The sequence below is a fragment of the Micropterus dolomieu genome, linkage group LG07 (genome assembly GCF_021292245.1).
Source record: "Micropterus dolomieu isolate WLL.071019.BEF.003 ecotype Adirondacks linkage group LG07, ASM2129224v1, whole genome shotgun sequence".
Classification (NCBI taxonomy): domain Eukaryota; kingdom Metazoa; phylum Chordata; class Actinopteri; order Centrarchiformes; family Centrarchidae; genus Micropterus; species Micropterus dolomieu.
The window spans coordinates 7,269,228-7,293,198 of NC_060156.1; the positions used below are offsets into that span (position 1 = coordinate 7,269,228).

The 23,971-nt window shown below is 39.7% G+C and overlaps 1 protein-coding gene across 2 annotated transcripts in view; it reads right to left on the reverse strand.

Moving 5' to 3' along the window:
- The window catches only part of thsd7ba (thrombospondin, type I, domain containing 7Ba), a 156,908-nt gene that overhangs the window by 22,655 nt on the left and 110,282 nt on the right, over nucleotides 1-23,971 (reverse strand). The window contains exons 15-18 of one of the 2 annotated variants that reach the window (XM_046054353.1): nucleotides 18,304-18,570; nucleotides 16,958-17,136; nucleotides 3,630-3,635; nucleotides 1,439-1,572 (exon numbers count right to left, since the gene is read on the reverse strand). In XM_046054353.1, coding sequence (XP_045910309.1) covers nucleotides 1,439-1,572; nucleotides 3,630-3,635; nucleotides 16,958-17,136; nucleotides 18,304-18,570 — 586 coding nt within the window. The remainder of the gene's footprint in view (nucleotides 1-1,438; nucleotides 1,573-3,629; nucleotides 3,636-16,957; nucleotides 17,137-18,303; nucleotides 18,571-23,971) is intronic. The other variant, XM_046054354.1, reaches the window with a different exon arrangement.

Below are 23,971 nucleotides of genomic sequence, written 5' to 3' on the forward strand. Positions count from 1 at the left end.
GATAATCCATCCACCTCACAGGTGTGGCATATCAAGATGCTGATCAGACAGCATGGGTATTCCACAGGTGTGCCTTAGGCTGGCCACAATAAAACGCCACTTGAAAATGCCACAGGCTATGGCCCAATGCCACAGATTTCGCATGTTTTGAGGGAGCGTGCAATTGGCATGATGACTGCAGGAATGTCCACCAGAGCTGTTGCCCATGAATTCAATGTTCATTTCTCCTCTATGCGAAGGAGATGTGTTGTACTGTGTGAGGCAAATGGTTGTAAAACCAGATATTGACTGGTTTCATGCTGTCTGATCAGCATCTTGATATGCCACACCTGTGAGGTGGATGGATTATCTCAGCAAAGGAAAAGTGCTCACTAAAAGATTTTGACAGATTTGTGAACATAATGTGAGAGAAACAGGCCTTTTGTGTGTGTATAGAGAAAGTCTTAGATCTCTGAGTTCAGCTCATGATGAATGGGGGCAAAAACAAAAGTGGTGCGTTTATAATTTTGTTCAGTGTAATTACTTTCAATGGCAAAGGATTATCCTGCTGCAAAATGGGAGGATGTCAGGCTGGATGGTTGGGTTTAATTGGTTGTGACTTAAACACTATTTGATTTCTTGGGAAGTCAACGTTGGTTTCTCCTACTCTCTCTTTCCCTTCTAATATGAAGGTCGTACTCCAAATGGTTTTAGTTGCTAAACCTTAACCATTGGCATGGAAGATCAGAAATCTCTTATGGAAAGTACTAGTAAGGATGTGTAAAGGGTGATTGCTACAATTTCACCCAGAGTTTAGTGTAAGCAAGTGTCCTATAAAAGGTTGATCAACATATGTCAGAAATAAGTAATATATTTTTAGATTAATATAAAGAGTCCTTCATAGCAAACATGTTCCCAAGCAGTCTTTCATTCTTGAGTGAACTGTTAACAGCTTGTGATGAACCTGGAAACTGGCAGGTTTGTTCAAAATTTAAATTCTTTTTGTAACTCCTACATAGAGGGTCTCTGTAAAACCGTACAGGCAGCAGCTGAGTGGGACCAGTTTTATATTCGTGGTTGTGACTCGCACTTAAAGCTAGATTTATGCTTACCAAGACCAATTCAGTTGCTTTTGATGCAATGACACAGTTGCTCACTTTGGCACTTCCAATTTCCAATGGTGCATAATCTAATACAAACACCTGTATATGCTGCCTGCAAAAAAGGTCAACACTTCATTGATTTCTTCTGTTGGTATTTTACCACTACAAAGGCACTGCAAAAATCTAACAACGCTCATTAGGAAGTAGTAGTTTGTTTTTGACCGTTTGTTTTCCCCTGGTATTGAAAATGTCATGACCATGTGAGAGCCAGCTACAGGACCGATGCCAGTTTACCCCTCCTGGCCTGTGTTGCAGTGCCAGGCCAGCAGTCTGCCAAGCCTAACCCGCTCACTGACCTGATCTTGCGGCTTTGGACTCCCTCCCCGCAGGCTGGCAGGTCGTCCACAGTGTTGATGGTACAAATGGACCAGGGCTCAATCCTCCACTCATATTGGCTGCATTCACTGTGGCAGCGCACAGCCTCGTACACCTGCACATGTCCATGTGCATTCCCACAGATGAACAGGCACACACATACACACAAAAGGGACACACATGGAGGATTATAGAAAGAAAGTGTGAGAGTGTTTTACCTGAAAGAATGGACATGCTTACAAATTAGCTTACACACATACGCTACATTTATAAAGTTGGTGCATATGTAAAGGGTATAATAAGCCTTTTATTGATTATCACGGGAAGTCATTTTCCGTGTTGAGGAAGCATAATAAATCCTGCAGTGGAGTTGAACGCTAGCTAGTTTTCTGCCTCTTTGTTCCTACATAAAGTTGCAGGGTTTAGAAACACCCACCTCCCTGGCAACCACCAGGTCAGGGGAGCAACACATACATTTGGAGAGAATGTAGATATTAGGGACACTTACTTTTCATAGTGCATCAGTGAGGTGTCTCTATGTCAAAACCAAAATTCCTTATGTGTTTTTCTATGGTAAGTCTAACAACAACAGAAAAAGAGTACTTCCTTATGTTTTCAGGTATAATTGATTGCCTTAATCTAGGAGTTAGGACATAGGACACATAGGACATATCAACGCATAAGACCATAACATGTGCTAGTATTCTCTTCTTTTTGCATTTATTTTTAACATCAACGTCTGCAGTTGTGGATATGCATATTGCTCCCTGGAATGAGGTCTATGCAACTCCCAATTAAGGAAATATTTCTTCTTTTTTTCCTCCTTATATTTTGCACATTCAGAGTATGACAGACAGGCTAAAAAGCATGTTTGAAAGCATAGGCATAGATTGTGAGTAATATAAATGAAAAGCAATGTTCAATGAGTAAACTAAAGAAATTTTCACCTCAGGGACTCAAGGAACTAACTGATGTGTATAGCATGCAACCACTGCAGAAAAGCACAAGAATTATTATTATTATTATTATTATTTCCCACACTGAAATAAAATGTATGCATGTTATGGAGAGAACATCATGGGGGGTGCATAATGACAATGACCATGGCAGTAGGCCCTTCAGCTGAGGATATAATTGGCTGGAACCTATTCACTTCACTCCACTCAACCAGTGACTCTGGCATGTCTGTATATCCAAGGGAACAGCCAGCGCAATGCTCCTGTAAACACATGTTTACTCTCAATCTGCCACAGTAAAAAGTATACTCTAGAGGACAATTTGTGGGAAAAGCTATGACAAGCTGAAATGGGTGTCTATAAGTGTGTGTGTATGATGTGATGCAGACTAGAGAGAAGGAAGGAGTGCTGAGTATTCCCTCCCCTACGGGCCACACAGATGCCTATTACACACCCTCATCATCTCCCATCTGTCCCTGCAGATGCCCCTGCTGGGTAAACTGGCAACTGCTCTGTGCCCACTTTCTCCACTACTATTGTAGGATTCCAGCTTAACAGCTAATTTTCATCACCAGAAAAAAAACGACTCTCACTTTCCACAATGTATATACTATTTATTGAGCACTAATGCCATTTGTTCAATGGGAAATCATGTAACCATAACACTTAACAAAACTTGTTTATTACATTACACAGACAGAGCAAAACAAATGCAGCATTTCCTCCCAAGTGCATCTTAGGTCAAACACAAGTATAAGAAAGAGGACTAAGCTATCCGTTACAATCAGCTGGTACAGACCGTATTCTCTCATTGGTTATGCGTTATAAGGGCAGTCTATCTTCTGCTCTTTTTGTTCTCTTTAAGATACATCTGATATCAGATATACATTTTAGATAAGCAATACAAGAATGATATTACCTTGCTCAATTTCTTTGAGCACACTCTCAAAAGTTTTACCGACATTATAATTAGGTCCTAACATTCTTTAGAAAATGAGGAGCCCCTCCAATGAAAAAGCAGATGGAATATAATCCAAATGCAGTTCACATAAATTTTTTCCATCCATATAGCACTCTCTCCAATCAAACTATTGTTCTTTCTCTCGACCAAAAGATGTAAAGGGTCACAAGAGTAAATGTGACTTGGACAGATCTGGCATGCATTTTGTCTTCATTAACTAAAGCAGAGTATATGTACAGAATGAACAGCACTGACCTGAGCCTGCGTGGATGTCCATATTAGCAGTGCATGACAAGCCAGAAGTTGGGCGGGGGAGAGAAGAACAATGATATGATCATTAGTTTAGATTTTGCCTGCAGTGACAGAAATGCATAGTTTTGCTTAAATTTGATTTTATAATACTGCATTCTGCTCTGTGTTTTATTAATAGGGGTAAAGGATGATTAAGTACTTCATCATCTACCGTGAATCTAGCGGTCCTGGATATTTTGCCAAACTGAATGATTCATGGTGCTGAGAGAGTTTTAAAGTGCTGGAGTTAGTTGCAACAGCTGTGCAATGGCCAGACCTGCAGCTGAAGGCAACTCTGAGAAATTAATTTGTCAGGAGATGGTGAGAGGGAAGTCAGCGTGAATGAGCATATGCTCAGAGAAGCTGTGTGCTCTGTATTTAAACAAGGTGTCTAAAAGTAAGTGTAGACAAGCAACCGTTCAGGCTATCCTACTTTATTTTCACAGTAAAAAGGACATTCATATTAAATCCCCTGACCCAAGACAGCACTAACATTTGCTGGAAACGTAGACTCCTTTCACATTTACAGTCACTGTTTTTCTCATCTTCATTTCATTCATTCATGACTCAGCACATCTGACAGAGACAAACTCAGGATCAGGAAAGCCCATCCTCATTTCTGGTTAAGAGGCAATAGGTAATGATGACTATATTTAAGGTTAAAAAAGAAATTACCGCGTACATGGAATGTAAAGTAAATTGCGTATTGTTAAACTCTCTCGATTGCTTCATGAGAGAAAGTTTACGGCTTCAATCCAAAAACATACACACCTGCAAAGACTCAATGAGAATACCAACCTGCACATCCACACACAATAATACACACTGTATGGTTCCTACACATTGCATACAAAGGAAACATACACCCAACCACTCAAACAAACTTTATACAAAAGGACATGTGAGTCACCAACAGGTCCTCCTGCAGGGTTTGGAATTGTATTTTAAAAGAGAAAACAGGACAAGAAGAGGACCACTCTATTCTTCAAAATCTCTCCAACTGTCATAGTGTGACTAGAACTTCAAATAAACTGCACTATTACTGTCAGCAGGCCCGTGGATCCGTTAGAAAACAATGGCTACTCTGAGAAACACAGTGGGATCTATTGCCATGTGATGATGACCTCTCTAAAATACTCATGAGATGATGAGTAAAATGTGCCAACAAATAATGTAGCCATTAGGATGACTGCCTGGGTGAGTAAGACAACTATTTGTGCTTTTCAGAAAAGTATTCAGTACTGCTGCAAAAATAACCTTTGTCTTTGCTGAAATCTAAACTAATATGAATTAGATGAGAGAAGGTACCATGAAATGAAGCCACAAGGCCTAAAACATTTAGCAAATAAGTGTGTGTTGGCTTTCTAGATAACCAACATACTGTACCAACAAATGGAAACCCACTCATTCATTTGGAAAACCTGAATCACAACAATAAAAATCAGCAAAAAACACCATTGAGCATTAAGTACCAAGGCAATGAAAAGTCTGAGTATGTCATCTGCTCTTAAGCCCTACTGACACACTGATTGTTTCACACTTCCTGATGATTTAAGACTGGGGGATAACATAGATGGTCTCCTAAGGGAAGTAATACTGCCATGAGAAAAGAATGGGATCAAAGCACTTATGGTATTCTACATGCAACTTGAAATATATAAACTAGATATCTAAACTTAATGCACATAGCTAGTTACCCTCTTATTGTATAGAAATAAAGTAACAAGCTTGTTTCCTGGCACACATAATCACCTAAACATGTTTATTCAGCATATTATTATTGTACTGTAGGATTGTGTGAAAATGTGTATTAGCTAGCAACATACTGTGTCCCATTTATATAACAGCAAAGGTCGGGTTCATAGATTCACACGAACATAATTTTTGATCACTGAGTTGGTTTATATATCATACTCTCTCTCTCTCTCTCTCTTTCTTCTCTCTCTCTTTCTTCTACTGTCTTCCTATTAGGTCTAATCCTATGTCTAACATCTTCCTTGGACCCACCGCTGCGTTGGCTCTTCCGCAGGGTAATGGCGTGACTTTCCATAATTACACAAATTATTTGGCCATCAAGCTCCATTTCCAGCAGTAAAACAATGTCCTTTTCTCATTTACTTTGTAATCTATTACAAGGACACACAGCTCAACAAGACAGTAATGCATTAGCAGAGACATTATGCAAGCAATTAACCCTGAACCCTCTTTTAATAATAACTATGGCCAAAGATCTTTTTTCACAGACTTACACAAAAATTTGGGAATGAGCTTCGCTATCATCATCGGAGCCAATACCTCTGTTTTACCATTCAAATGAGTACAGCATATGATCAATTTGTACTTCAAGGGAAAAACGTTGTCACAACACAATTCACACAAAAACTCCTACAAGTCCCATCTGTGCCATTTTGTCTTAGTGTTTCTTCCCGCTAACTATTAATTCTACTGTGTGTCTCCATGTTCTTAAACTCTCATTCAGTACAAGACAGAAAACTAATTGCTAGGTGTTTTAGTGTTTAACGGATTTACTATTAATTCTAATAAACATAAATAAAGGGTATTTTCTTGAATGAATGTAGGTCTACTGTAAAGACTAGGGCCAACTAGGGCTTAGCATTTATATTTATGTGGTATAAGATTACAAAGCTCACAGCAAATGTGCAATAACTATGTCTAAAAAAAGTCATCCTAGTTATCAAATGATGAGCCTGTTGTTGTGGTGGCAGCCCGCCTGACGGTGAGTGTCCTGGTTATTTCTCCCTTTATTTGTCTGTGATTCTGTTTTTCCCTGTACTCTGCCTGCCTCCCTGTGTCTCCTCCCCTGTGTGTGCTCTCTCTCTCTCTCTCTCTCTCTCCCTCCGCTCCTGAGCCCAGCCAACGACCCACACCTGCACCTTGTCAGCCACCTCCTCTGCCTGCCACACCTGCCAGCAATCAGCCTCTTCTCCAACAGTACTTCTACCCCGGGTTCTCCACTCCATCGCTGCTTGATCGTCGTCGCTCCTAACCCGGTGCCACTTCAACATTCAAGCTCGCATCTTTTCTATTTCCCTCTGCTTTTGTCTCCGCTGTGTCTGACCCTGTTTGTCTGTCTGTCTCTCCCCAGGTTCGCTCACCCTCGTCCTCAGTCAAGTCGGCTGGGCTCGCTCACCTGCCCTCTCCCCTCGGACTTCCCCAACGGCGTCCTCCCAGTTCTCCCGTGCCTCCTCTCTTCCTCGGCCCCAGTCCCTCAACCCCTTTCTTTCCCCTAAATAAACCCATTAATCCTCTGAGTTGCGTTTGGGTCCACTCTGTCCCCACACCACACCCATAACACCTGTATTTAATATTCACCCAGCCACTTAATACAATTTGTTTTTCTAATTAGCAGATAGAAGCTATGATTAACCTTTGTATCCGAGGTAAATAGTGTGGACCATCTGAGTGGCTCGAGGATTTAAGCAAAGATAGATAAATGTAGCCTTTCTTGGTGGCAGCATTGCCTAAACAATATGCATGCTGGGCCTGCAGGGGGAGAATAACACATGCCCAAGCACTGCTCTACGTTAATTACACTTCATTTGCCTTAGGTAGCTCCATCAGCAGTCGGCTCCAAACGTCACTCAGGTAATATCTAGCGTTTTGTTTCTCTTTTTCTTAGTGGGTTTAAGCCATTCGGTAGACTTGCTATGGGCACTTGTAGATGGATGAAAGGGACAAAGTGTTTGATTGTTAGGTTATTTAATGTTTATTAAAGGTTCCCTAAGGATGAATTAAAATTTCTTTGAGAACTCCCCTTATATTAGGATAGAAAACAGCCAACTTCTCTCTGATAATACAAAGTCATTTAGGAAAAAGTAAAATTTTGTGATTTTTGTCTTTTCTTGAAAATGCTCACTCCAGGTGTCAGGGGCGGATTGGCCATCGGGAATTTCGGTCTCAATCCTGAACGGCCGGTCCATTTCAGTTTTTATTTTTCAGTTTCTTATGTTCAACTTCAAAGAATCCGGGACCGCGCTGGCCGTCCGGTCAGCTGCAGTGAACGCTGTCTGTATCTATCAGACTGGGCCAAACAAATACTTTCAATATTGAGGGGGGATACAAGCGGCCCCTCCCAACATGGACCGAGCCTAGTTTTTGCTGAAATCTGATTGGCTCAACAGTGCCGATCAGAAAAGAAAGAAAGAAAGAGGAAAAAGAAATGTTTGGTGCCGAAAAATAAAAATAATTAAGCTAGATGCGTCAAATTAACAGACCTCTAACTTGGTGGAAAGGTTCTGTGGCAGGCACAGATGAGGCAGGACCCAGCACAGGCACTGATAAGTGATGCATTTATTATATAAACCTACTGACATTATTTGCATATGCATTTATATGTAGGCATGTAGGCTATATTATATACACTGAACAAAATTGTAAACACAACACTTTTGTTTTTGCCTCCATTCATCATGAGCCGAACTCAAAGATCTAAAACTTTCTCCATGTACACAAAGGCCTATTTCTCTCAAATATTGTTCACAAATCTGTCAGTCTGTGTTAGTAAGCACTTCTCCTTTTTCTGCTTCTCCTTAGCATTTCAAGATGCTGATCAGACATCATGGGTATTGCACAGGTGTGCCTTAACCTGGGCACAATAAAAGGCCACTCAAAAATGTGCAGTTCCTACAAACAGCAAAATGTCCATGTCCAAATGTCCAATGTCACATCCAAGATCATCTGAGACCAGCCACCCAGACAGCTGCTGCAACAATCGGTTTGCATAACCAAAGAATTTCTGCACAAACTGTCAGGAACCGTCTCAGGGAAGCTCATCTGCATGCTCGTCGTCCTCATCAGGGTGTCGACCTGACTGCATCTTCGCACAGCCATTGAAGAGGACCCGGACCCCCCCAATACAGTGTAACTACACATTTTCGAGTGGCCTTTTATTGTGGCCAGCCTAAGGCACACATGTGCAATACCCATGCTGTCTGATCAGCATCTTGATATGCCACACCTGTGAGGTGGATGGATTATCTCGGCAAAGGAGAAGTGCTTACTAACACAGATTTGTGAACAATATTTGAGAGAAATAGGCCTTTAGTGTACATAGAGAAAGTGTAGCGTTTATAATTTTGTTCACTGTATTTCTATATATTATAAACAACAGTTGAAGGAAGAAGGAAGAGGAGGAGGAAGAGGAGGAGCTATAGGAGAAGGACGAGAAAGAGAAGCAGCAGGTACGCAATCATCCATTGATAGAATAAGAGAATGGATTATTTTTATTGTTAATTCCTGATAGTTCTATCCAGAGCTGAAGATGAGGGCTTTGATTTTGATGCGCACACTTTATTTTATGAGACTGCATTGTAGTTTTTGATTATATTTAACTATTTTAGCACGCTGACTGACTCAGGCTCGCCTGAACCGGTCTTGTTCAGTGCAGTGGTGCCTTGCTTATAGGCTACAAACTTAAAAGGCAGGTGCCATAAAATGTTTCTTGAAAGTCTTCCTCTTAATGAAATTGACTGGATACAAGTACAACACTATATATTAAAATAACTTCAAAAAATCTTTCTTCACGGCCCCAAAGGGCGTTCGCATAAAAGGCCTCTCCGTCTCAAAGTCCCGGGCTGAATTTCAGTCCCAGTACATCCCTGCCAGGTGTTCTCCTTGCTCACACTACCTCAACTTCGACCAGGCTCTTCCTCTAATACCAAGCCAGGTGACAAGAAGAATGAATCTATTGTGAATTTACTGCAAAATGTTGATGAACTGTAGTCCACAGTGGACAACATTAGACGAGGTCAATTGAAAGCCAAGCCTTTCTAAGTTAAACTACGATAAGCTAAGGAAATGAATCATCAACTACAGTAAAAACTGTGAAAGCACAGTAGAAAGGAGTAATATACACAAAGAAAGAACCAATATGCAGGGATAAATAAAAAAGAGAACATCATATATAAATCAAAAATTAAAGGAACCAAGTTATTCACCAGTAGTACTTTGAATTGCACTTGAATAAGTTGATAAGCAAAGCAGCTTACGTTGTTGAATAACAGCTGTAAGTGTATAATTGACAGATAAGATAGTGATAATGCTTAATGAGGCAGAGAACAATGCCAGATGTTGACAGTGTCAGATTGTTAGCAAAAAAGTTAATTGCAGTGAAAAACACCTGGCTGTTATGGTTGTCTATTAGTTGGGGTATAAGGTAGCAGAGGTCCTGCCAAAAGTACATATGGTTCTATGCAGTGGGTGAAAGGTGTTGCACATAAGGGACAATATGGCAATGACTCTTTCAACCCAAGGATAGAGCCAGCCTCCCATGTTGGTTTGTCTAGTATCATTTTGTCTGTATAAGAGGCCACTGCTCCACCTGGCCACAACACAGTATATAACTAATGCCATAAGAGAGTGTACAGTGTAATTAAGGCTGCCTTGCATACTGCCTTAGTGTACGAATGTTGTCAATCCTGGGCCAGCTGGTTTTATTTTTCCATTACTAGGGAACTAGGGAACTGAAGAAAATAGATCCACCAGATATGCAGCATAGTGCTAAGACTCATCACCTTGCCAGTACATTATTCATTAACTCATTCAAATTACAAGCTCAAGAGTCTTGGCTTGGAGCAGACAAAATCTCCTCTATGAAAAGCAGCATTGATAAACAGCAGATGGCCACGAGTTCATTGAGTGTGATCATAGTCCTGCAGTTGATCCAGGGAAGTTTAACAAGAGCTCAGCTGTCCAGGCCTAATTTATAAAATAAGAACAGCAGGGCAAGCTGTCCCTTAACTCCATATTTTTGAGTTAATAATATGTCTCGAATGCTGATATGAAATATGTGGCCTTGAATCAGTTCACCAAACCAAACCAATCCAAGAGGAAGGTCACCAAAAAATGCCAACAACATTAGGGACATATTAATACCTCAAAACTTACCAAGTGCTGACATGGGTACTCTAAATATATTGCTTTTTTAACCACTAGCATAAAGCGTCTCAATATGTTGCCAAGCAAAAAACAACCAACTTGGCATGGGTAGATAAGAGCACCATAAGAGCTTAGCTTGGCAGCCATACCAGCAGGCACCATGCCATGGCCCACAAGCAGATCTGTGGGTAAGCAATAAAAAACCCTCAACGTTAATGCCGATAATGAACTGTATGTATCTGACAGTTTTGCCTGTTCTGCTAAACAGACACCACAGCAAAGCTCAAAGTATTCTGAGAATAACAGCCAGCCGCATCAGCAGCCTCCTAGCTTACCGACATTTGCCAAGTACACACCCAGCTGAAATGAACCAGTACAATCAGTGATGATATACTGTATAAGCAGTCAGTAATTTGTTCATTTTTAAGCAATGGGAGAACCCCAGACTACATGTTGCTACTTGTCTCTTTGATCATGAAGGTGAAACTACTCTATAGAGTGTGTAGGCTGCAATATAGTATAAAAGAGAATATTATAGATCCAAGATGAATCTGACGGAAGGGCGGGACTCAGAGAAAAAGTTACAAATCAATTACAAATCAGTCTGCTTATTCAGCACCACGGACAGTACCATGGATAACAAGGTTAACAAGGGGTGTTCATTTTGGTAATTTTGCTAACAAGGGAGATGTATCCTCCCTCAAATTGCTTACTGCACCAAGCAAGCACCAAGTGCTTAATTTGGGGAATGAACATGGTGTTGACAATGGTGATACATGGCAGAAAAACATTTCTGCCTTGAAGTGTGTGTTTGTTGGCTTCCACTAATGATAAATTGGTCATTGCTCAGAGTAGCAGAGTCAGTGGCAGTAAATGTGGAGTGCACACATGATTATTTCCTCCATAAATCTGTCCTGAAGTGGCATGATCAGACTGTTGGCATACAAGCTTGCTGATCAAAGGCTATTTAGAGCACCAGCTGCTAGGTGGAGAAAAATAATGAGAAATGCGAGACATTTTTTATAGATTGCAAAAAGTGCGTTGCATACTGTAAGTCAGGTGTGAGCATAACTTGGATTGTCTGCCTGCAGCTCACAGGCTTGCCATGAAGCAGCCGATGCATTTTTCTATCCTGTGATTCGCAGTTATGTTTTTCGATCTTAATTTTTCAAATTGCAATGTTTGAGTCACCCTTAGCAATGACCAATTTTAATCGTGTCAAAGCACAACAGCCCTGTTCTGTGACCAGGGCTGCCAGCTCTCACACAATTGATACTTTTCACATGCTCTCATGCCACAAGTCCATTTTGTCACACAACGAAATTTATAACTGATAATGCAAATCATCTCCATCCATGCCGGGATTGTAATCAAGTGTACCCACTCTTGCACTGGGAGTTGCAGCCAGTTTGTGACTAGAGTGGTTGCGTTACTAGTAGAGTTTTGCGAAAATTCAACCAACAACAGCAGCTTCCATTAACAGAAAGTTTGATGAACTGATCATAATGTACTCCTCATAATAAAAAGTGCTAGACTTGAACATTAGCAAAAGCTAGCACATTCATTTATAGTGATCCTGATATAACTATTGACGGTGTGTAATTTCCTTAATATACATATATTTCATATCTTGATGCATTTCCTTGTATGCTGTAAGTTGCAAATGAAACACCATCAGTTGACAGTAGGATAAATAATGTGCCATAGATCTATCAATTCTATTCTTCCGAGTATAGCTTTTTGATGTATATTTACCACTTATTTGGCTAAAATTATCAACTTAAGCATGATCATAATGTGCTGCTTTTAAAGTTTGTATGGTTTTAAAAATGTGTTATTTTTGGTGCTGCAAATTTGAAAATCAAATCTCCAATAGCATCTGCTCATGTATTTAACCCTCCAGATTCTCCCGAGAGTCCTATTTTTCAATGACATCTTCCCAGAGCCCGTTCTTCCCTCTGTCCTTCCAACTCCATATTTTCGCAACAAAATGACAAATTCAGTACAATCCAGTTCCAACAGTCGCTGAAATTAACAATTTTCTGGGGGAAGATCCCTTGATATCCTGTTTAGGTTTGATCTCCTGAATTAGGCTTTGATGTCTGGAGGTTGGTAAAATTGTGAATTTGGCTGCTGAACTTTGTAAAGAAAATTCCTGGGGTTAAGGAGTGATGACCACGACCCCTGCGGCACCAACTTCACCGATACTGAATCTCACTCTAATCTACACTGAAAAGTTGGCAGCCCTAACTGTAAAATTTAACTTGAGGATGCAGGACTGTTCACCAATATTTACGCATGACTAATATAATATGAACGCTCACATGTGATTTGAACCCATGTTCAACATGTGATACACAGGGTTTGTAAGAAAAAGGGGCTTAATTATTAAGTGCTAATGAATATCTGCTAATTATGTTCCTCTGAACTCTACTCTAAGAGGAGGGATAAAACATTTACCCAAACTACTTACCAGAAATACATTTACAAATTAGAGCTCACATCAGGGCTCAAATGGCCACATTGTTCTTATAATAATATTTATTGTCAAATTAAAGCACATTCACTCTCTCTGTCTATGCAGTATGTGCCATTCACAACGCAACAGAGTAGAACAGAACAGAACAACAAACCTTGTTTCATTTTCCATCAGCACATCAAGATCACAAATGAACCACATTGATTTTGCGGTATCTATAAAGAGGGGGATGTGATTCTATGGAAATGAGGATTTTACAGTGACAGCAGGAAGGGATATTCTGAGACCAGAAATATATTGAAACTCAAATTGGTGATGTGTTCCACACAACTCCAAGTAGCAAAATTAACAGGATGGCACCTGGGAATGACTAATCTGCTAATACAAACCAGTCTTACAAGATTATTAGAACAACTGTGCATGTGTTTTCCTGCTGCTGATATTTTTTGAGTATAGTTTAATTGTTCATTTTTTTAATATCTTTTTTGAGATATTGCATTTTGGGGTATAACAAACACCGACAAGAACAAATAAAAAAAGATAATCCAACATGCAGTACATAAAGCTACAGTATATAAAAATAAAGCATACATGTGACACAATAGTATAACAACAGAAGTAGAATAATCAACTCAATATTAATGATAGTAATGAAATGTAATGTGACAAATGTAACAGTTTGTCCTTCTGTTGTATAAGTTGCAAATTACCAGAGCTAATTCAATCATCCATACAAATCCATACAAACAACGGCACCTGTCTTATACCATTATAGATCTCTCTCTCACACACACACAAACCTACCACCACTCACACCATAAGGCAGAGGAGCCTCGTAGGTGGACAGGAATGATGTTTTGCCATAGGACAGGCCCAGAGTGGATGGAAGGGAGGCCCCAGGCATTAATATAATGAAAAATAACTATCTCACTAGCACTATGGCTGGCAGACAATTTTGTTGTATATATGGCAGATACCATTTGGCATCTGAGCATTTGACGGTAAACACTTGTGGGAGTTTTGATGAAATTCAAATGTCTCCTGTAATTATAGATCCAGTTAGTGCGTTTCTCTGGGAGCTCTGCTTTGACATCTGTGAGTTCTCTGCAGCAGTCTCTCAGGGCGACTTGTATTTAGATATGGGCTACAAATACTGTAGATGTACTGTAAAGTCAATCTGTGAAGCCACTATATCAGAATTTGGAAATTTACTGGCATTTTTTAAATAAAAAAATACATTATAAGCATATATGGAATGTTTTACTGACAAATGCATAGGAAGAAAATGTGCATTGTGTGTCTATTAGTGCTTATACACACTGTTCAAGAATGAAATATTCAGAATATGTCACTAAGAAAATAAATAATTTATTCTCGCAAGACAATAGAGAAAATAAGGTGTAGAATGTCCCAGTATAACTATATAAAAATAGAAATAACAGGCAAAACCAACATTCAGAATATGCAGCTGTTTTCTAAAGTCTGGAACAAAAACATATTCACTTTGTTAAAACTTACAGTTAAAACTTCTTACAACAGGTTTGCAAGCCTGCTGCTAATTTTATGATAGATAATTTTGATATAGGCCTACAAAACTGACATAGAGCCCTTACAAAGCATATCTTAAATATGCACTTGATGTCAACACGCATTTCGTGCTGAAAAACTGAGGCTTAAGCCAACATGTCCCAGGCAAAAAGTCAGCATCCTCGCCATCTGATAATCTATGGCGAGGACATAGAAATAAAGAAACAGCATCTTGTACTGCAGTGTAGAGCTTGTTAGTCTGAGTATTAAGAAGCAGAATGAAATGAGTCTGATGTAACACTTATCACAATAACATAACCGTGTTTAGCTGCTTAGCTTACATCATTGGCCAAACAAGACAGAAGTATTATGCTTCGTTGTCTGTATTTTCAAACAACATGTTTTACTTTTAATGTTACAAGAGAAAAGGCTTTATAGATGAGCACTAACTGATGTGTTTGGCGACCATGCGCTATTTCGGATGGCAAATTTGGGTGGGGTTGCCCAAACCACTTCCTTGAATACTCAATTCTGAGGGGGGCCAAGAGATCCACAAATACAGGTTTCCAGTAAGGGAACGCATGAATTATTCATCTCGATAACACTTCTTGATTGCTCTTGCATTTAATCTTAAAGACTATCTAATTAACACCACACTTACAGTTTACTTTACAGCCCAACTCCTACACAGTCTGTTAGACATTCTAGCCATTTTTGCTCATTATTTTCACTGTGGCACTTTCTCTCCTTTTCTGTCTCTCTCCCTATCTATTTTTCTTGCTCACTCAGCCATGTGATGAGAGGATGAGCTGTGTGAGCTGTAGTGCCACTGTAGATTTCAGCTCTGTCAAGCCAGTCACTTCTGGCCGCGGCTCGAGGGGAAACATCTGCTGGTGGGAGCGAGGCCACACTTTGGCTAGTGAGTAGTTCACAGTGGGACGATAAGAGAATATTTGTGTGAGAGGAGGGCAGTCATTAGGAATGTGAATATTCTTTGTCACGCCGCACCCTATCAGAGACTAAATTAAGTACTACGGACAAAATGAAAGTATGGAGTCTGAGCGGTGAAGTGCGCTGATTCAAGGGTTTTTTGAGACCATGTCAACAAGTCACCCATGCAGGAGTTCCCTTGCTTATCATAACAGCAGTACCTATTGAACTAGAGTAGAGGTTATAGTATCTTTCCACCCACACCTCGGACAGATGTACTTCACTTTAAATGACCAATTTGATAATGGTAACAATGAGCACTAGTCCACCCTCAGGATAAATCCGCGAGGGCTTAGCAACAGCAAGCTCCACTTTCAGTCTCAAGGGTTATTACAGGTCATAACTACAGGGGCCATATAGACCTTGTTAGTGGGCACTTAACCATCTGTACACAAATCTCCACTAGAACACACCGGAATATTTTTCACACAGCCGTGCCTCATCTCCATACTGACCTCCACAAACTGTAGAGTGTCCTGTCAAGCCCATTCAAGCGTACAGGCAGCATTCATAAAACACTTCCCCTCTTTAAACCATGACCCCGTGAGGGAGATATGCTGTAATAGAATATTCAGAGCTATGGGTAAAACCTGACTATGGAATATCAAAAGCTCCCATCTGTCTACTTCTCCCTCTCTACCCCCATTCCTTTTGTTACTTAACAGCATCCTGTTTTTATGTCAAGGAAAGGGCATGTCTTGCAAGTCAAATGATTTTGTCTGACAGAAGACACCAGAAAATGAACAGGTCACCCAGGAGTCCCACTGGCTGAAGGGTAATAAACTTGTCATTGAAATGTGAGCTGAATGCAACAACTACACTGTTTATTTATGTGACAGCATTGAGCTGCAACACAACCTGAGCTGGAGATAAATGTACTCCAAAAGCATAATGGTGATGTGTAAAAAATTGAGATGCAATCTACTGCATGCACCATACTAATGTTCGCAGTAAGAGAATGCAGTATGTCTGTGTAAAACATGGAGCAGTGTGGAAACTACTAGCATTTGCAAGGCCGTCGGCCTCCCTATTCAATGTACTATGGTGGTGAACATGAGTGGACTCGGAGTATAGATTTGCCTTATCTGCATTCTATTATATGTGTCCCTGGAAAAAGTCCCGGATGAAGTGACCTGAGAACAATGTAGATCGATGATGCAACTTTGTGGGGTTTTCTTTTCATTTATACGAGGAAGAGTGTTATGCCCATAAACTGCACAAGCAGGTGTTGGACAAACAATGGCTCTGGGATACCATTATGAGTCCATTCTAACTTTAAAGACAGAGTGATAACATAAACATCAGCATGCTGTCACAATAACAGTTACCTTCCACAATTTGTTTCCCTCTTGTACTGTACAGGATGCCACTGATATGCAAGCACTGGTGCACGTCTTACCTGGTTTTTCAAATCCAGCTTGGGGCATGGGCGTCCCCCATTGAAAGCTTTCTCCCTGAGCCACTTGGACCTGATCTTCAACCCGCTGCCACAGGACGTACTGCAGGCTGACCAGGCTGACCAGTCACTGAGCTTACAGTCGAGGGGGCAAGGGATGTGGCATACCTCCACCATGTAGCCTGAAATTGAACATTGGCGGACAGGAGGGGGAGGCCTGATTCAGACTTGGTCAGCAGCTGCGCTGAGGATCACATTAATAATGTCAGGCAGAGATGCCACTGGCCTGCGCTCCGCCAGACCTTGGACTTGCTCACCACGACACCAAGAGCTAATTATCTGTCTAATGAGTGTCTCGTTCCAACACTGTGCCAACACGACATAGTGAAACTGTTCAAAGGTTTTCACACTGTATAATTCTTCTTGCTTGTTTGCTGCCTGGATAACTTTATGGGTATTATTCACAAAACTGTCTATCACAATGAAATATGCATAAAAATAGGACAAATACATAGAAACTAACACTTTACATAACAACCACCTACAAGATGGCATTAAAGTTTAGGTTTCACCAATATCATGATTTTATTTATGATTATTCTGACTACTAATATGTACTATATATTGTACTGAATATGTTGCTTTTACTTAACTATTCAGACTAATGGTTATGGGGTTATCTTACCCAAATGGCACAACAGCTCAGTATATTATAATTTCCAAGTGAAAATCATGTTTTGCATAAAAATGCTCTGAAATTGCATTGATTGCGTTAAATAGCTGATATGATGCTAAAAATACCCTTTGAATGTGTCTTTCACTTTTGATAAAGTATTTTAAACCAATAGTTGTTAACCTCGCACCAGAACTCTGAAACTCCGTCCACAGTTGGTATTTGTTCAGTGATTTAAATAGCCCTAGTGCCTACTGACAGCTTTTTAGCCGAGTTTGCCATCTCACTACATAGAAAGCATGCTACTTAGGTTCATCCATGAAAAATTGTGACAGAAAATTGCAACAAGCATTCTTACTTACTTACTCATGATACGTAAGTAAGTTGACTTTCTCTCTTAAATCCAAATATTTATGTGGTCAGTCTGATAAATTACAACTGCTACTAAAGCTTCCTTGTCAACTGAAAATGATGTAGACGGGACAGCAAACTAAACCAAAATAACCCCACCCTCCCAAATAGAAATCTGCTAACTTAAACTCATGCTGAATGAATCAAGTAAAACAAATGCAGATTCAGTCTAATTATCAGGCTACAATTGTGTAGGCTTGTAAATGGCCAATATATTATGCCAGTGAAATTCCTAATTCCGACAATGTGTTTATGTGACTCCTACCTGAGTCAGTACAGAGTGTGGGGTTGACCAGGTGTCCCTGCTGGTCAATGCAGGCCACAGCTCTGTAGCGCAGACCGTGGCCACACTCCTTTTTTTCCCGGTGACTCATCCAGCCCTGCAGGGACCCTGGAGCTGAAGGATCAGGGAGGATGCAAGCAGACCAGTTCCCATGGGGCTGAGACAAAAACTCATCACAGAGACAAGCCTCTGTTTCCTCCAGTTGGTACAACTTCTCATTCAGGCAATGCTCCTTCTTTTTACTGCGACCTGAGTGGAAGATGGACAAAACAATGGAAAGTTACTGTGCACTGGGTGGGTTATAAACGCTGTATGAATAGGGCTTGAAGCTCAGTCACTTTCAAAAAAATACAGTAAGTTAGAACAGTGAAAAAAAATGTGCCGTTAAAAATAAAGACCTTTGACAAATTAAGTACATTTTAAATAACAAAAGCAACACAAATGTATTAAATTGAGAAAATAAGACTTGAAAGTTTACATCATTGTCTTCTAACACATTGCCCAAATATAAACAAAAGATTTGCCCCAAGAAAACAAATAAATGTGAATATACATGTAGTTTTGATTACCAGAACATATTAATTTGTCCTTTCTTTGGTACACATTGCGGTGGATAAACTCCTAACACAGTATTATAGTAAAATAGTATATTGTAATGCAAATAAAGCAACAATGGCGGAGAAAAAAAACATTTTTACCTTTATGATTCTAAAAATAGACTATTGAACATAAATGTGTTTACCACTTTTCCCATATGGTTGCATTACAGACATAATCAAATAAGCAGTTCTTTCCAAATTTCTGGTTACGTACCACACATTGTTGCCAAAATAATGGGGTTGTAGTAATTTACTTTGACTTTATTTCCTTGAGAGGAAACTAACATAATATATTAATAGCCAGTCAAAAGTGCTCTGTGAGCAGTGGCAAGGAAGCCCTTTTCCCTGTAATGCATATTCAAAAAGCACTCTAAATGACCCTAAGGAATGATTAGCGCTAGTTGAAAGTATATTAAACTTTATTTTTTCTCTTTATTTTGAAGGCCCTTAAGGGAACCGTGCACAATTAATGTCCTTATTACATCACTGCAACTCATACACTATGAAGGTTAGACTTGGGTGATTGTTTTTCTATATATAACACATTCTGTAGAATGCAAAATAAAAATAAGATTGCTTCATTCAACAGAAACACAGTTTCTATATTTCTAACTTTTTGTATGTGATTTGTATGCTAATGCACCATATTTAGGCTTTGAACATACAGCACAGACATTGTGTGTTACCATGAAGAGCAAAAACTGCTGCAGCTGAGCATTCTCCCACTGAGGAGGAAACAAAGAAAGACAAGTTCTTTCCCTTAATAATCTGCTGCCTTTTTTTTTTGCACATTTATTCCCTCTCTTCCTTTTTCATCCACGAGTTCTCACCAGCACACAGTAGTTGCTGTTTATTATTAATGGTCAATGGTACACAGATCCAAGGGGTTGACAATAGTGGAGAAATGGCAGACAATGGAGAACTGCACAGATGTCTTCACACGGTTTTATATCATTAGTCAATGATGTTCAGCTCAGGAGTTATTTTGTGAGTAAGCGTTGTAATTCTCTTTTTGGTGTATCCACTCTCCCCCAGTCTGCCTCTTCGTTTTATATCATTTAATGATTTCAAATACTTCCCATAATGCTTTTGGCAACCCCTAGTAACTGCACTAGGGCAACAGTTTTTTCCCCCCAGTACTCTCCCTTAAAACCCACTAAACACATATGTCTTGTGAGTTGCCATGTGAAGTACAGAGACTTCTTCTGATGGAGAATTTGCCAAAATGTTTCTGTGAGAATCTGATTGTAGCTACACCAGAATCATTGTGTCATTAACATTTATCAATGACTATTAGAAAAAGGATAGAGAGATGCACCATGGACTGAAAGCAACGGTTTCAGCAGTTAATCTTTCCTTTAAAATATAATATACACCCCCAAACACCAGCTCCAAATCCATTGTCTAATGAGGGAGAAAATTATTTTTTTATTTCAAGCTTGAGACCTCCATTATGACTATTAGAGCTAACCTCTCAATACAGTTTACTCCAGGCTTCAAATAATTAGTCCTGTCCATTATATCTGATGCGTATTAATAGATGAGCATGAGCAGGAAAGTAACATAGCAGCTGAAAGGCATGTGCTCCTCTCAGGCACTGTCACTTTTAATATCTGGACAAGTAACAGGCTCACCCTGTCAAGCTGTCAACTGCTCAAAATCTTTCTCATGATGGATTGTCTGCTTCACATCATTGAATAGTATTATAAAAGAGAGCTTTGTTTTTCTGTTCTCGACAGCTATAATTATCCTGCTGTCAATGACATATTTGTGTTGCTATAGTTAGTGGTTGAAGAAGTATTCAGATATATACACACACACACACACACATATATATAAATAAATAACACCTGGTATTATAACGTTATCGCTATGTTCATACAATATTGCTTTGTAAATGGTTATTTCCTTGCTCTTTGATGAAAATTAATCCTGCTGTCCCAACACGACGGAGCCAGTTAACACTTTGTGCAACATGCCCAAGTGTGGCTTTAATGAAATGCAATCCCCAAAGAATAAGCAAATTACTAAGTAATTGTCATAATTAAAGTAAATGCCTTGTTTCTGTACTGTAAAATAAAAGTGCTAACAGAATTACTTGATGTGAGCCAGATGGAGAGCGTGCGCACGCACACACACACACACACACACACACGCAGACACACGCACACACACACACACGCAGACACACGCACACACAGCCCGGTGAAAGAGTTTCACTACCGTTTTGCTAATCCTGCTATACTTGTGCACCTCTATTTGTTTCATGGTCGTTGGCCTCCTGTGTGCCCAATGAGCAGCCCATCTGTTTCTGAAGTGGGTCTGATTGCAAACATTCCTGACAGAGTGCAAACTCACTGCAATTCACCAACAATCTGTTCAATCTACGCCACTACTGGAGGTTGATTGAGGAGCGCTGGTGCAACATCACTTCACTTCGACAACTACATTACTGGCGACAGCACCACAAAGGCCAACAGGCACCACAAACAATCTGCATCCAACGTCTTTTACCAGTATGCAGTTTAATCAAACATAATATTAAAACCTTAAGATCTTCCATCTTCTTTGTCTCTGTACACTGCCAGGGAAGTGAGGGAAGGAACTTGAGGCAAGGCCATGGATGAAATAGTTTGACAAAGATGTCAATAGACAGACAATAGATGATTGACCCTTCATGCCTGAACCCTTCCTCCACTTGATTGGATAAGTGCACCACACCCTGGTCTGTCAATGGTATGGTAATAAAATACCACAGCTGTTCTAGAAACACTATTGATGCAGGATCATGATTTATTTTTCATCGGCAATGCAATTCTTAGTTGTAATGGTGGGTAATTACGTTTGCAAGACACATTATCACGTTAATGCTTTAATGATTGGTTGATGCATATCTGAACACGCTGAGCTGATTCATGAGTATTTGTTTCTGGAATGAAAATGGAGCACCTAAGATGTTTTATTGACTGTGTGACGTTACTAACCAAAAGGAAAGAGTAAGTTTCAGAGCAGTAGACAAATTGATATGTGTTCCAGCAATGACAAGAGAGTTTCTAAAGGTTGCTACAAAATAAAACATTCAAGCAATGTAATGTGTGCTAATATTGCTAATATGGCATAACTGATAATATTATTTGACTTTAGATTGATACATATATTTTCTCAATCCACAAATTACAATATATATAGCTCACAATACAAGTCATGTCATAAAAAAACAAGTCTCTCTATTCTATTGTAATCTCCCTCTCCTGTAAAATAATGCCTGACAGTAAAGTCCATGTACTGTGAGATAGGGCATGGTGTATAATAAATCCCACACTCCAGCCTTGTGCTATACTTTCTGTTAGTGTAACTTCTTTCCTACACCTTTCTCTGGAGTTTCTCTGGAGTTTCTCTGGAGTGGATAAATCTTAATTTTCATGGTACGTTTAAGAAAATGAATAAAAAATATAAATACATACAGATAATGAATCAAACTAAATAAAATGATAATATAACAGCAAACTATCCGACAATTTAAGAGGAGAAACAAATCACATAAAGTAGAGAATACATAAGAGTATACTGTAGATAAAAGTGAACCATAAAATCAGATTCAGTTCACAATAGCAAATGAACCATTAGAACTACAGTATTTCTATAAAAGGCCAAGCTAAAATGACACACATGAGGTACTTAAAAAAGCTGACAAAGAAGAGAGTCGAAGCAATTTTGAATGGCTGAGTAACAGAGCTGGATAGTGTAGCTAAACCATTTATCTGCAGTTAAGCTCTTACAGATACACACACAAACTCTGCTCCCTGATCACTGGCAGAAATAATTCACAGAACTTAACATTTGAATCCCCACACATCAGTAAACATGCTGCTTGAGACAGACAAGGGTGACAATAGAGAAATACAACTTAATACTTACTTAATACTCCAATAAAACGATGAGAACGACACTTGTGCATGTATCATCTTAACATTTTTTTTGTGTCCTTTATTCTGACAGGACACAGATTCAGATTAAAGAAGCATCTGCATAAATGTGTATCATTTAGACATCTATAAATAATTACCCTATTAATGTTAAGACATCTGTATAATGAATATAAACAAACAAGGAAACTGGCATCCTCTATGGGTTTTCAGAGCTCTTGTGATTCAATAATTGCAACCAGAACCAACAGTGTTTATTGAAAAGGAGAATTTTGTGTTGTGCTGATATATGATAGAAAGAGGCTTTAAAAGGTGGTGTGATGTATTCATTTTAAGTACATCAGCATATCGGTATCAGTTCAAGATGATCACTGTTGTGTAAAAATGTTATTTGCGGGACTTTTAAAGATGCAAATCATCTGCCCAGGATCATACAGTGGGGGAAAAAAGTATTTGACCCCTTGCTGATTTTGCAGGTTTGCCCACTTACAAAGAATGCAACAATCTACAATTTTAATCATATGTACATTCTAACAGTGAAAGACAGAATCCCAAAGAAAATCCCAGAAAATCACATCATATGAATTTATAAAAATTGATAACCATCTGATGAGGAAAAACAAGTATTTGACCCCCTACCAAACAGCATGTTAATATTTTGTAGAAAAGCCATTATTGGCCAGCACAGACGTCAAACGGTTTTTATAGTTGGTGACAAGGTTTGTGCACATTTCGGCAGGGATGTTGGCCCACTCCTCCCTGCAGACAGCCTCCAAATCATTCAGGTTCCGAGGTTGTCGCCTGGCAACTCGAATTTTAGATTTTCAATTGGATTCAGGTCTGGAGACTGGCTAGGCCACTCCAGAACCTTGATGTGCTTCTTCTTCAGCCACTCTTTTGTTGCTTTGGCGGTGTGCTTAGGGTCGTTGTCGTGCTGAAACACCCATCCTCGACCCATCTTCAGCTCTCTCACTGAGGGAAGGAGATGTTGGTCCAGAATTCCACGATACATGGCCCCGTCCATCCTCCCCTCAATACGATGGAGTTGTCCCGTCCCCTTGGCTGAAAAGCACCCCCAAAGCATGATGTTGCCACCACCATGCTTGACGGTGGGGATGGTGTTCT